This window comes from Neovison vison, chromosome 5, assembly GCF_020171115.1.
Source record: "Neovison vison isolate M4711 chromosome 5, ASM_NN_V1, whole genome shotgun sequence".
Lineage (NCBI taxonomy): Eukaryota > Metazoa > Chordata > Mammalia > Carnivora > Mustelidae > Neogale > Neogale vison.
Genome location: NC_058095.1, coordinates 27,523,160 through 27,538,192, shown reverse-complemented (window position 1 = coordinate 27,538,192; position 15,033 = coordinate 27,523,160). Strand labels below are relative to the sequence as shown.

Here is a 15,033-nt window from a genome sequence, read left to right as displayed (position 1 = left end):
GAACAGGGCTCCGACGGGTTTCAAAGGCTTTCTCTGGGCCGGAGTGAGACTTACTGGACTGGAGACCCTCCTGGTGCGACCAGAGACGAGTTTATCCTCTTTTGACCCGGTTTTCGGGATTTTTTTCCTGAGCTTTACCACCCTCTGTCTCAGAGCCCATGTTTTATGATGAGACTTTATGAAAGAAAGAAAGGTTTTTAAATTTATACCCTGGCAAGCTTCAGGGTACCCCTCACGCTTCCTCTATTACCCGGGCCTCTAAGGACTCATTCATTATTCCTAAGGTGGAGAGAGGCTGCATCAGCCCGGGAGGCCGAGAAAGCTGGGCTCACGGAGTTAAAAGGGTCAAACCTGCTGTTTACCTCCCACTTGCTTCCCGCTGGGAAGAAATTCTCTTAAATAGGTTTTGCTCCTTGAGATTTTTCTTCTCCTTCGGCTCTAGATTTCATGATTGCATAGACACATGTGAAATGTATATTATTAAATATTTTAAAGGAATACTTTTCTGAAAGATAAACCGTCAGTAGACTATAAACCAAGAAAGTAATGGAAAATCAAGATTAAGGGTGGGGGGTGATCTCACTATGCAAATACCACTGATTATTTACACAGAGAAAGAGTTGACAAAGCTATTTCTCAATTGGAGTGGATGTTCTGGAAGATACCACCATGCATCTCAAAGCTGTAGAAAACACACACATTAAGGAGTTTGCAGTTATTAAAGCCTCCTCCTCCTGTTGTTACTCAAACTCCCTTGGATCTCATTGCTTTCTTTCAACTGACAGGGCTGTCATGAGCTCTTTCTGGCTGCTGTATGGTTAAGTGCCACTAGAGCCCTCTGTGCTGAGCCTTTGTTCTCTCCCTGGGGCCCTGCGGTTGAAATAATTAGCAGGGAGGTTCCATCAAGAATCAGACACTGAGGGTCCCTGTACTGTACAGCCCTGTGTAGAACGAATCGCAGAGAAGCCAGCTGGTAGGCTTTTGCCCCCTGGTGGTGGTCAAGAGTGCCTGCGAGACAAAATTAAACAAAGATGTATGGTTCACCGATTAAACGATCTGTGTTTTTTCTTTCTTTCCCCAGCTGCGTAGTAAACAGGAAAAGAAAAGACAAAGTTCAAAAATAAGAACTTTGAACCAATGCTTAGAATACCAAACAGGAAGTTATATGCATAGCTAAGAAATATACATAGCTGAAAGCTGAATGAAAGATAAATGAAACAAACGTGGTTAAGAAATCAAAGTATTCTAGAAAAAGTATTATTCAAATCAACAGGTCTTACTAATGTACTAGTATGTTACTTTTCTTAGTGACTCAGGGATAGCTACACTGATTATAGTTTTGTGTAACAACATAATATTAAGAAATTCTTTTAACAGATGACTTAATTCCATTAATCTTACAATGGAAAAGATCACTGCTATAGGACTCTGAAGACCTGGCTTCTAACTCCAGTTCTGTGAAACTTTAGGCAAATGGGTTAAACTTTTTGAGCATTGGTTTCTACAATGGATTACTAACTCACAGGATTCCTGTGATCAAATGAGATAATGCATGGTAAAGTACAAGATAAACTATAAAGCCCTGTATGTAGTTAAGATAACTTTATTATTCTCTAGTTTGTTCCAAGTTTGGTCAGCTTTCTTTGAGTGTACCCTATGTGTAGAAAATGGCATCAAGCAAAAAGGGAATAAAAATGACTTAAAAGGACATGACACATGCTTTTCTTAATAGTAAGAGAAGTAGATGCATGATGAAGATAAGTCTTATTAGGCAGATATAATAGATCTTTGTTGGACATATCTGAGGTGATAAAATCCTGGTCAAAATTAGGATTATAGAAGAACTTGGAATTAGGGGCACCTGGGTGGCTCAGTGGGTTAAGCGACTTGCCTTGGGCTCAGGTCATACATGATCAGGGTCCAAGGTCCCAGCTCACCAGGGAGCTCATGTACTCTCTCACTATTATTCTTTCAAATAAATAAAATCTTTTAGAAAATTGGAATTATAAAGTACCCAGATTAGCATTAAACTTATTTGTATTAGGAAGTTAATTTATAATCTACAAAGGAAATAGCTCTTCCTGGTATAGAACCATTTGAGGAAGCTTAGATTTGGAAATCTTGATTTATGTTCATTTGTCACCATTAATTGAGAAAATATTGAGTATGTATTATATTTTAAGAACAAAATAAAAGTCTATCTTTCAGGAGCTCAAAGCCTATTAGCAAGGAAAAGTGGCACTGTGGTTTCAGTCACCTTTGATAGGCCCCCAAGAAGGTTACATATATAGGAAAAACCTAAATATGTACAAAATTCTTTCAAAACACAGAGGAAGAGGTCTGGGTAAATGCACACTTTATGATACTGGCTTTCAGGCTTTGGTTGCAGAGCTAGATCACCTGTGAGCATTTGAAATCTATGCTCTGCCTCATTTATACCTATTCTTCCCTAGGCTCCACCCTGGTTCCTACTTGGTCTTCTGGTGATGTGAGGGAGGAAATATCTACTTCTAACAGAGAAAAATCCTTAGAATTCTCTTAGTTTATTAGTTGAACTTGAGAAGAGAGAGAGACCAAGAGCAGGATTCCCAAAAGAGGGAGCCAGAGACAGAAGGCCTCCTAGTTCTATTTATAGCACCTTTATTCTTCCCACCTGTGATAATGGAGGCCTACTTGTCCTATTGGAATTCCTTTAACCCTTGTCTTGTATCATCACTCCTTCAGGGGTGAAATTGTAGAGAAACTTTCTTGAGATCAGTTGGTTCTTAAGCTTTGAGAACTTGGTGAAAACTATTAACTCTCTCTCCAAAAAGATATACTTGCACATTTCACGCACTCACTGAAATCCATTGAGAGGCCTCTGGTTAAGAATCGTGATCTGGTTTGCAACAACGTGGATAGAACTAGTGGGTATTATGCTAAGTGATATAAATCAATCAGAGAGACAATTATCGTATAGTCTCACTGATACATGAAATGTAAGAAACAAAGCAGAGACTCATAGGGGAAAAAAAGAAAAAATAAAACAAGACGAAACCAGAGAGGGAGACAAACCATAAGAGACTCTTAATCATAGGAAACAAACGGAAGGTTGCTGGAGGGGAGAAGGGTGGAGGAATGGGGTAACTTGCTGATGGACTTTAGAGAGGGCATGTGATATAATGAGCACTGGGTATTATATGAGACTGATGAATCACAGGGCTGTACTTCTGAAACCAATAATACATTATACATTAATTAGTTGAATTTAAATTTTAAAAATGTTTAAAAGAATAAAAATGTCAAAAAAAAAAGAGAGAGAGAGAGAGAGAGGAATCCTGATCTGGGGCTAAAGCAGTGCTTCTCAACTTTTTTTCGCATCATGACATCCATAGAGATGATGATATTTGTATAGCACATTGGGATAAATTAAAGGGGATTTGGAGGCAATTGTATGGGGCTTGGTGAAAAAAATCTTTTTATATAATATAGTGAGAAAAAGAAACATATTAAGGATGATATTAAATATTGAATTTCTATGAGATTCTGAATAGTCTTATCAAAAATTAAATGAAAAATATGAGATTGCTTCTATAAACATAACATTTTTTATGTAGGTTTTTAAAAACATTATTACAATATTAATGACTATTCTCTTTGCTGTACCTTTCAGCTCCATGACTTATTTATTTTATAACTGGGAGTTTCTACCACATAATTCCCTTTACCTATTTGAGCTGAACCCCCACCTCCCTCCCCTCTGGCAACCACCAATTTGTTCTCTGTATTTATGAATGTATTTCTGCTTTTTGTTTGTTTGTTTTGTCTTTTGGATTCCACATGTGAGTGAAATCATATGGTATTTGTCTTTGACTTATTTCACTTAACATAATACTCTTCATGCCCATCCTTGTTGTTGCAAGTGGCAAGATTTCATTCTTTTTTACTAATATTCACATATACATATTCATATCTATCTATGTATCTATCTATCACATCTTCTTTATTTATCCATCTATCAATGAATACTTGGGTTGCCAACATATCTTGGTTATTATAAACGCTGCAATAAACACGAGGGTGCACATATCTTTCCAAATTGGTGTTTTCATTTAAGGTAAATACCTAATAGGATTACTGGATTATATCATGGTCTATTTTTAATTATTTGAGTAATCTCCATATAGTTTTCCACATTGGTTACACCAATTTACATTCCTACCAACAGTGCACAAGGGTTCCCTTTTCTCCACATCCTCATCAACACTTGTTATTTCTTGTCTTGATACTAACCATTAAGACTGGTGTGAGACAATATTTCATTGTAGTTTTGATTTGTCTTTCCCTGATGATTATTGATGTTGAGCATCTCTTCATGTATCTGTAGGCCCTCTGTATGTCTCTGGAAAAATATCTAGTCAGGTCCTCTGCCTACTTTTAATCAGATTATTATTATTTTTTTTACTATTGAATTGTATTAAGTTCTTTGTATAATTTAGATATTAACCTCTTTTTGGTCATATCATTTGCAAATATCTTCTCCCATTCAGTATATTGCCTTTCTAGTTTGTTGATGGTTTCCTTTGCTGTGCAAAAGATTTTTATTTTGGTGTAGTCCCAGTAGTTTATTTTTGCTTTTGTTTGCCTTGTTTGAGGAGGCATATCCATAAATACATTACTAAGGCCAATGTCCAGGAGATTACTACTTGAGTTTTCTTTTAGGAATTTTATGGTGTTAGGTCTCACATTTCAGTCTTTAATCCATTTTGAGTTTATTTTTGTGCATGGTTTAAGAAAGTTGTCCAGTTTCATTCTTTTGCATGTAGCTGTCCAGTTTTCCCAGCATTATTTCTTGAAAAGACTCTTCATTCTTGGTTCTTGCTTTCTTTGTCAAAGATTAATTTGACCATATAACTGTGGGTCTATATCTGGGCTATTTTGTTCTATTGTTCTATGTGTCTATTTTTGCACCAGTATAACCTGTTTTGGATATTATAACTTGGTAGCATATCCTGGAATCTGGGATTGTGATACCACCAGTTTTGCTCTTCTTTCTCAGGATTACTTTGGCTATTCAGGGTCTTTTGTGGTTGCATACAAAATTTAGGATTATTTGTTCAAGTTCTGTGAAAAATGTTATTGGTATTTTGACAGGGATTACATTGAATCTGTAGATTGCTTTGTGTAGTAGGGACATTTTAATAATATTAATTCTTCAATCCATGCACATGGCATATCTTTCCATTTGCTTGTGTTATCTTTAATTTCTTTCACTAATGTCTTATATTATTCATAATATAGGTCTTTCACCTTCTTGGTTAAATTTATTCCTAGGTATTCTTTTTGGTGCAATTATAAATGGGAGTGTATTTTAATTTTCTCTTTCTGCTACTTTGTTATTAGTATATGGAAATGCAACAGGTTTCTGTATATTAAGTATGTATCCTGCAACTTTACTGAATTCGTTTATTACTTCTAATAGTTTTTTGGTATAGTCTTTATGGTTTTCTATATAAACTATCATGTCATCTGCAAATAGGGAGTTTTACTTCTTCCTTACTGATTTGGATGACTTTTATTTCTTTTTCTTGTCTGTTGGCTGTGGCTAGGAATTCCAGTACTATGTTGAATACAAATAATGAGAATGGACATCCTTGTCTTGTTTGTGATCTTAAATGAAAAGCTTTCCATTTTCACCATTACGTATGATATTAGCTGTAGGTTTTTTATTTATGGCCTTTATGTTAGTAAGGTATGTTTTCTCTAAACCTACTTTGTTGAGAGTTTTTATCATGAGTGGATTTTGCATTTTATCAAATGCTTTTCTGCATCTATTGAGATGATCATATTTATTTTTCAAGATTTTATTTATTTATTTGACAGAAAGAGAGAGACTACAGGGGGAGTGGCAGACAGGGAGAGGGAGAAGCAGGCTCCTTGCAGAGCAGGGGAAGATTGATATGGGACTCGATCTCAGGACTCTGGAATCATGACCTGAGCCAAAGGCAGTGGCTTAACCAACTGAGCCACCCAGGTGCCCAATCATATGGTTTTTATCCTTCCTTTTGTTAATGTGATATATCACATTCATTGGTTGGTGAGTATTGAACCATCCTGGGGTAAATCCCACTTGATTGTGGTGAATGGTCCTTTCAGTGTATTGTTGAATTTGGTTTGCCAATATTTTGTTGAGGATTTTTGTATCTATGTTTATTGGGGATATTGGCCTGTAGTTTTCTTTTTTGGCAGAGTCTTTATATGGCTTTGGTATCAGAGTAATTCTGGCCTCATAGAATGAATTTGGAAGTTTTCCTTCCTCTTCTATTTTTGGAATAGTTTGAGGAGAATAGGTATTAACTCTTCTTTAAATGTTTGGTAGAATTTATCAGTGAAGCCATCCAGTCTTGCACTTGTTTGTTGGGAGTTTTTTGAGGACCTACTCAATTTCATTACTAGTAATCAGTCTGTTCAAATTTTCTACTTCTTCCTGATTCCATTCAGAAGACTGTATGTTTTGAGAATTTATCTGTTTCTTCTAGGTTGTCTAATTTGTTGGCATATAAATTTTCATAGTTTTCTTTTATAATTCTTTGTATTTCTGTCGTGTTGGTTATTTCTCCTCTTTCATTTCTGATCTTATTTATTTGAGTCCTCCCTTTTTTTCTTGATGAATCTGGATAAATTTATCAATTCTGTTTATCTCTTCAAAGAACCAGCCATTGGTTTCATTGATCTTTTGATTGATTTTTTTTTTTAGTTTTTATTTCATTTATTTCCACTCTGGTCTTTATAATTTCCTTTCTTCTACTAACTTTGGGGTTGCTTTGTCATTCTTTTCCTAGTTCTGGTACGTTTAAGTTTACATCATTGTTTTGAGATTTTTCTTGTGTCTTGAGGTGGACCAGTATCACTATAAACTTCCCTCTTAGAACTGCTTCTGCTGTGTCCCAAAGATTTTGGACCATTTTGCTTCCATTTTCATTTGTCTACATGTTTTTGTTGTTGTTCAGTTTTTATTTCATAATCATAAACTTAACTCTGCAAACCAGCTAGACTTTGAGGGGAGTAAGAAAAATATGGAACTCATAGAACTACAGTGAGAGCACAGAGTATAGGATAGTTCAAGCAGATGGGGGTGAAGGGATGCTTTTCTGATCAACAGAAGTAATGGTCTGGTAGTTAAGATAAAACATAAGTCAAATTGATTAGATTTATCTATAGTCAGCAATGGTTATCTTTTTGCTGGTTTTGCCATTCCTGGACCCAAAATGCTCCATGGCTTCCAAGATATTTATGCCCTCTTTCACCTTGCCAAAGACCACATGCTTGTCATCCAGTCTCTCAGTCTTAGCAGTGCAGATGAAAAACTGGGCACCATTTGTACTGGGTCCAGTATTTGCCACGGACAAGATGCCAGGACCTGTGTGCTTCAGGATGAAATTCTCATGATCAAATTTCTCCATATAGATGGACTTGCCACCAGTGCCATGATGGCCTCTGAAGTCATCACCCTGGCACATAAATCCCAGAATAATCCTGTGAAAACTGGAAACTTTGTTACCAAATCCTTTCTCCCCAGTGCTCAGAGCATGAAAGTTCTCTACTATCTTTGAAAGTTTGACTGCAAACAACTCAAAAGAGGTGTGTTCTAAGGGCTTGCAATTCATGGCAATGTTAAAGAACATGGTGGGGCTGATGACTGGCGGCATGGGCAGCTCCAGGGTGGGGGCATATGCAAGGCTGTCTCCCTGTTCTTTTTGATTTCTTTTTTGACCATTGGTTGTTTAGTAGTGTGTTGTTTAGCTTCAGTATTTTTGTGTTTTTTCCATTTTTTTCTTATAATTTATTTCTAGTTTCATACTTTCGTGGTCAGAAAAGATGTTTGATATGATTTCAGTCTTAAATTTATTGAGACTTGTTTTGTGGACTAACATGTGCTCTATCCTGGAGAATATTCCATGTGCACTTGAAAAAAAATGTCTCTTCTGCTATTATGGGATGGAATGCTCTATATTTACTCTGTTAATCCATCTGGTCTAATGGGTTATTCAAAGCCACTCCTTCCTTATTGATTTTTTGGATCTGGATGATATATTTGTTGGTGTAGGTGGCATATTTAAATCCCTTACGGTTATTGTACTACTGTCAATTTCTCCCTTCGTATCTGTTAATATTTGCTTTTTTTATGGGTGCATAGATATTTACAATGTTAATCTTCGTGTTGGATTGATCCCTTTATCATTATGTAATGCCCTTTTTCTCTTGTTACAGTCCTTGTTTTAAAGTCTATTTTGTCTTATACAAGTATTGCTTCCTTGGCTTTTTTTTTCCTCTTCCATTTACATGGAATATCATTTTTTATCCCTTGACTTTCAGTCTGTATATGTCTTTAAGTCTGAATTGAGTCTCATAAACAGCATATAGATGCATTTTGTTTTTTTATCCATTAAGTCCCCTGATGTATTTTGACTGGAGCATTAACATTTAAAGTGATTATTGATAGGTATGTGCTTATTGCAATTCGCTGTTTTGTGGTTGTTTTTGTAGTTCTTTATTCCTTTCTTTTTCTCTTGTTCTCTTCTCTTCTGGCTTGATGGCCTTCTCGGATTTATTTATTTATTTTTTGTGTGTATCTATTTCAAGTTTTTTATTTGTGGCTACTGTGAGGTTCATATATGAGATATATATACATATATATATATATATATATACAGGCAGTCTATATTAAGTTGATGGTCACTTAAGTTCACATGTGTGCTGAAGAACACATTCTAAAGGCACTAAATTTTTACTCCACCTCTGTGTTTTATATATGAGATATTATAGTTTACATTTTAATTGTGTATCCCTTGACTAATTTTTATAGATATAATTGATTTTTACTATTCTTGTGTTATAATCTCCTTACTGGTTTTATAAGTGATTAATCTACTTTAACTATATATTTGGTTTTACCAGTGACATTTTTTCATAGTTTTCTTCTAGTTATGTTCTTTTCTTTCCATTTAAAGAATTCCCTTGAGGGGCTCCTGGGTGGCTCAATTGGTTAAGTGTCTGACTCATGTTCTTGGCTCAGGTCATGGTCTCCAGGTTATAGGACCAAATCCCACAATGGGCCGCTAGCTGGGTATGGAGCCTGGTTGGGATTCTCTCTCTCCCTTTTCCTCTGCCCTTCCCAGCTCTCTTGTTCTCTATAAAAAATAAGAATTCTTTTTAAACACAAAACAAACAACCAAACAAAAGGAATTCCCTTTAACATATCAAGTCATCATTCAAGATTTAAGAGGTCAAGAGCTTCCCCAAGAAACAAAATTAAAGGAGTTCATCACCACTAAATCATTCTTCTATGAAATGTAGAGTTTTATGGTTGAAATGACTGCATGAAATTCCTGAACAAGACAATTTAACAGTGATCATTATTGATGAGAATATAATTATTGATGAGACTATAATTCAAGCAACTAGGTGATAAATTTAAAACAATTTTCACAATTAAGAACTTAAAAGTAAAAAAAAAAAGAACTTACAAGTATAAATTATATTTGACTGTAATAGCTCTTACTTTTTCTCACTGGCAAATGTAATATGACAGTATCTTATTACATGACTGGATTTAGAATATCCAAGTATATTTTCATATCAAGTATATATTACAAAATAATAATGAAGCTCTAATTTGCAGAGTATGACTATGTTGTTACGAAGAAAATTCTGCAGCCAATTTGGATGTAACTAAAAGGACACATCAGCCATAAACAAAGGGGAGAATTCAATATACATGAAAAGAGAGATTGGGAGCTGAGTCCATAAGAAGTATCCAGCAGGTCTCCCTGCCTTTCCTGGCCATACCTTGGGTTGTGAATCCTGCCCCTTGAGTACCTAGAACATGCAGATTGCTCCAAGGCTCAATGTTTATGACAAGCAGCAATTCTCACTGCAACTGGCTTTGGAAAGTGATGCGCTGGTAATAGAATACTCTTTGGCTTTGCTTCTTTATTAAAGAATTCTTGCTTTAATAAAGCGCTTGCCTCCTTGGGGGCCTTGGGAGATACTAGGGTGGATCATCAGGCTCTGACTACTTTGGGCTACTCTCTGAGAATCCTTAGAACAAATTGCTTCTGGCAAGGGGTGAATTACATAGAGGCACCAACCACCCAGTCATTTCAGGCTACTTAGGGCTGAATAGATAACTATCTTGCAGCACATTTGTAACTCATTTACATTTATGACACACTAAATGAAGTGTGTCACTTGAAAGACTATGGTTTATATAGCTAAAATATAAAAATATATTTTCCCCCTATAAAAAATGGGGGGGAGAAATCATAGTTTCTGTTTTTAATAATCCAATTCCTTACATTTGAAATGACTAATTACAAAGTGATTTGGATATATTAATTAGTACAGATAGCATACATAATAGCTTTAGTATGGTTGATTCATATAGTACCTTCACTTGGTTGTAATTTTTAATAAAATTTAACAGTCTTTTATTAACTTGAATAGTCAGTGTCCAGATAGGAAATAGAAATCACACCAGTTATTTGAATAGATGCTTTAACCAGAACTGTTAATTAGATATAAAGTTAAGTAGACGACTGCAAAGCTAAAAAGAGACATCTGAGGTATGAGAGCGGGAGCAACTGTTACTGCACCTAGAGCTGGGAAAGAAAAGAAGAAGAAAAGGAAAAAATTTACAAACTTAACAGAGTAACCCCCACAGAGCTGAAACTCAGATCACCGAGAAGACGCTGCTCAGCTGGTATTGGTGTCTTTGAGTTTAGAGGAGGGATTGCATAGGACCCAGACTGGAAGGAACACTGGCTGGTGTTGGTGTCTTTGAGTCAATGAAATGTGCAGAACTGTAGAAAGACTACAAACTGGATTCAGTTGTTGCTATAGAAAGGACATGCTGCTACCAGGATAAAGAAGCATTGCAGAGGGTAAAGCATACAGGAACCAAAAGTTCACAGGGAGCAGTCTTATTTTGTTTGTTTTTTAAGATTTTATGTACTTATTTGACAGAGAGAGACAGCGAGAGAGGGAACACAAAAAGGGGAGTGGGAGAAGTAGAAATAGGATTCCCACCTAGCAGGGATTCTGATGCGAGGCTCTATTCTAGGACCCTGAGATCATGATCTGAGCCTAAGGCAGATGCTTAACGACTGAGCCACGCAGGTGCCCCAGGAAACAGTCTTGAGTTGGACAAGAAGAAGCAATTCTCTCATCCTTCTTCAGTCTTGGGGTCTCCCTCTAGTGCCACCAATTAGCAGAGCCTAACAGAACTAGCTGGCAAGGCAAAGAAGTGTGGTTTTCAGAGTCCCAGCTCCAGCATCAAAGAAGAATACAAAAGGGTGAGTTTAGAGCTGAGATAATAATGTAGTAACTTGCACTTGACTGATATGGAAATTGATACCAGAAATGGAGGTTATCTTTTATCCCCTAGTTTGGTATATTTTATGTTTCATATATTTTATATTAGTTTCGTATATTTTATGAAGACAGTTAAAGACCTTGCTACTTCCTATCCTCCAGATCCAATGACTGTAATGTCATCAATGTGCTGGACCAACTCAGTGCTGATTGGAAGGTCATAATGCTCAATATCTCTGTGGACTACATTATGGTAGAGAGCAGGTGAACTGACGTAGCACTGGCAAGAGAATGCAGTTATATTTTTGGCCTGCCAAGTAAATTCAAATAGCTGCTGGTGTTCTCTCCCAGCTTGTATGGAGAAATAAGCATTTGTTAAGGCAATACTGCATACCAGGTGGCAGGGATTGTTGATTTGCTCCAGTAAAGAAATCACCTATGGAAGGCAGTTGGAGACATCACCTGATTAAATTTATAATACTCTACAGTCATTCTCCAAAATCCATCCAAACAGGCAAATTAAATTGGCATGAGATAGGTTTCATCACTCCCTGCTTCTTTCAAATCTTTATTGGTGTTACTAATCTCTGTAATTGCCCATTCTACCACCCCAGGAAAACAATAATTTTTGTTTACTCCTGGTATATATGTATGTGGGATAGGGGAGTTCCCAAGGGCTACAAGTTGGCCTGTTATACTATAAGGCTCCTTATTTCAGGATCAGAAAGCCAATATGGAAATTCTGCCAGTTACCATGTATCTATTTTAATTATACATCCTGGAACTGATGAAATCACTGTAGGGTGGTTCTATGGATTTACTTTATCTACTGTGACTCAAACTTGAGTTAGGACTCAATTTCTCAGGGGGTGGGACAGTGGGGAATGAGTTAAATATGTGGTGGGGATTAAGAGGGCACTTGTGATGAGTGCGGGGTGATGTATGGAATTATTGAATTACTATATTGTACACTGGAAATTCATATCACACTGAATGCTAACTAACTGGAATTAAAATAAGAACTTTAAAAAAAATAAAAGGAAAGGTGCAAGGACTAAGCTCTGGGAGCACTCCAGTATTACAAACAATGAGAAAAGAAGAGTAACCAACAAGAGAAACAAAAAACTAGGGAGGTGGGAGAAAAACTCAGATATTGTTATCCTGGAAGCCAAGTGAAGAAAGTACAGGTTTCCCCCACTATCTGAAAGTACGACATTCCTGTGAGACTGTATGTAAGCCAGAATGATGTAAAGCAAAGATGCTATTACCATTTATTTATATGGAAAATTTTTCTGAGCATTCCTGGATGCAAAAAATCAAATCTCTTAGGCTTTTCTGATTTCTTAGGACACATCTTGCTAACGGATGCACAAAATACATCAAGATGAAGCACAAATGCTCAGACACAATTCAAAGCTATAGTTGCTGAAGGCTGAGCTAGTGAATATGGTTCCTGGGGAAGGAGCTTAGGGTATATGCTGCCTCTATAACAGCTTGCTGTGAAACAAATGCTGAATGCTATTTTTACTTTTTGCCTTTTTTTTTGTAAAAGCAAAAACCTCTTCAGATTTCTTCCCCCAAGGAAAACCAGATGGTCAATGCATCATCAAGATTAACACTCAGTTATGACCTGAAGACCTACCTCATCAGTACACCAATTCAATTGTGTTCTGGCTTTTTATTGCCACTGAAAGAAATAGTGCTAATCTTACGGGATCCTGCACCCCAAGTCAGGCCTTGGCCATTACAGCAATTCTTCTTCATGAGACCCTCATACTGTACCATACTTTGCTAGACATCCCAGCAAGCAAAGTCTTCCATGTCCATGCAGGTTTCAGCATGGAGAAAAATCAGTGCGAAGATTCAGGTGTCCTCCAGAAATTCCTGGGTTCTGGCTAGGCTGTCCTCCTTATCCTCTTTGTGGTGCTGTTGTCAACAGCTTTGTCTTTCTAGCATACAATGCCTTCATAAACAAGATACAGACAATTCCAGTTGTTTATGGACCAACTCTAGGGACACCACAGCCAGGTTCTTATACCTCCCCACCCATTCATGACTCCACAGCCCCCGCCAGACTAAAGTCAGCTACAACACCGGCTATGGAGTATAAGGCTCTAACCTCCACTTCAACAGGTCCCCTTAACTGTGGAAGACTGGAAATTTCTGTCCCTAGACCTGGAGCTAGTAGCAACCTCTACATTCTACACTCATAAGCCTCTAAACTGAGAACTGTAAATAAAGGATCCTAAGCTGTTACATAAAAAAAAAAAAAAAGACTAAATTTCTCACCTTCTACCACAGCCCCTACTTAAACTGGTGGACTGTGGTGGCACTTAAGAGTTCCCAGGAATTAACATCAGTGTAATACCAGGGTATTTTCCCCCCTGGCATATGTCATTTTAGGAGCTGGCCACAGGTTGTGTGGTTTTCAGTATATACTGATGACAGTGCTGCAAAATCCTCCTTCAAGGAGATCCAACTTTGCCTTCATTATGGGGCTTATGGGGCTTAGGCCTAGAAACTGGTGAGAGGTCAAAACTCTCCATGGTGGTGACTAGAGCCATATCTTTAGCCACCATATATGGATTTTTTATCATATATATATATATATATATATATATATGACCATTTCAGTAGGCTGACCATCTATTTTATTCCTAGGCCCACCATAATCATTTAGCCACAAAGATTGCTGAGAGTTAAAAATAAATAAATAAATAAATAAATAAAATAAATCTGATTACCACTCTATTTCTACTTCTTTTTATGGTAAATGTGCCTACTTTGTCTTTGGTGGCTGAATACCAATATTTGGCCTCTACTACTCTGAAACCCACCTGATTAACCTATAGAAGAAAGCCACCATAGAACTTTTCAAGGATGCAGGTATTCCCATTGTTAATATACTTTTCAATGCTCTAGTAAAGGGATCTCCCCAGGATCCTCTCAAAGGATGTACTGGGGAGGGGAGTGGATGTGCAGGTCAATACATAATAAATCTGCTCCAACATTCCTATCTCCCTAAGCCTTTAGATTTCTTCTTAAATCACTTCCAGCTATAGAAGCTATGACCTGAAGTCCTTAATTTCTGACAAGTGTATCCATATTAACAAATTCTAACAACTCAGCACCATATTCTGTGCTCCTTTCTTTAACTCCCTTATGATATACTCTAATACATATTCGTTGGGTTTATGCCACTATATATGCAAATCGTGAAAATCTTTTGCTATAAAAACTATTTTTCCTGGTCATTCTTTGTAATCACCCTGCTGGAGCATTTTGACTCTGATTTTAGTTATGAGTCTCCTAGAAGTAAGAGGTGGTTGCAATGAGTCTTGAGGAAAATGGGCATCTCCTAGTAAGGCAATTGCCCCAGAAATTACTGCAAGGTTTTCAAATTAGTGAAGGCTAGTCTCCAAAATACAGGAGGACAAACTGCCTCCATTGGCAAGAGAGACCCAGAGTGACTCAGAAGTTTGAGATTATTAGTCTCCTAGTCCCACTGAATGCTGGAAGTTTGGAATGAGGTCCTTCTTCCTAATCAGTGCCCCAATTTTAACATGAGTAACTTGGCTGGGATGTGAATTCAGTTAATACTATAATTCTGCAACCCATAATTCTTGATGAGTTAACCCCTTTATCATTGTACAATGACTTTGTCTCTTGTTGCAGCTTTTG

At 36.9% G+C, this 15,033-nt stretch overlaps 2 protein-coding genes across 2 annotated transcripts in view; one reads left to right on the top strand and one right to left on the bottom strand.

The window, feature by feature from the left end:
* Positions 1-15,033, top strand: part of EFCAB5 (EF-hand calcium binding domain 5) — a 175,546-nt gene that overhangs the window by 710 nt on the left and 159,803 nt on the right. The window lies entirely within an intron of this gene.
* On the bottom strand, positions 7,191-7,783 carry LOC122907342 (peptidyl-prolyl cis-trans isomerase A-like). Its single transcript, XM_044250239.1, has one exon. It carries the CDS (start codon positions 7,686-7,688, stop codon positions 7,191-7,193), a length of 498 nt encoding a protein of 165 aa, XP_044106174.1. The 5' UTR covers positions 7,689-7,783.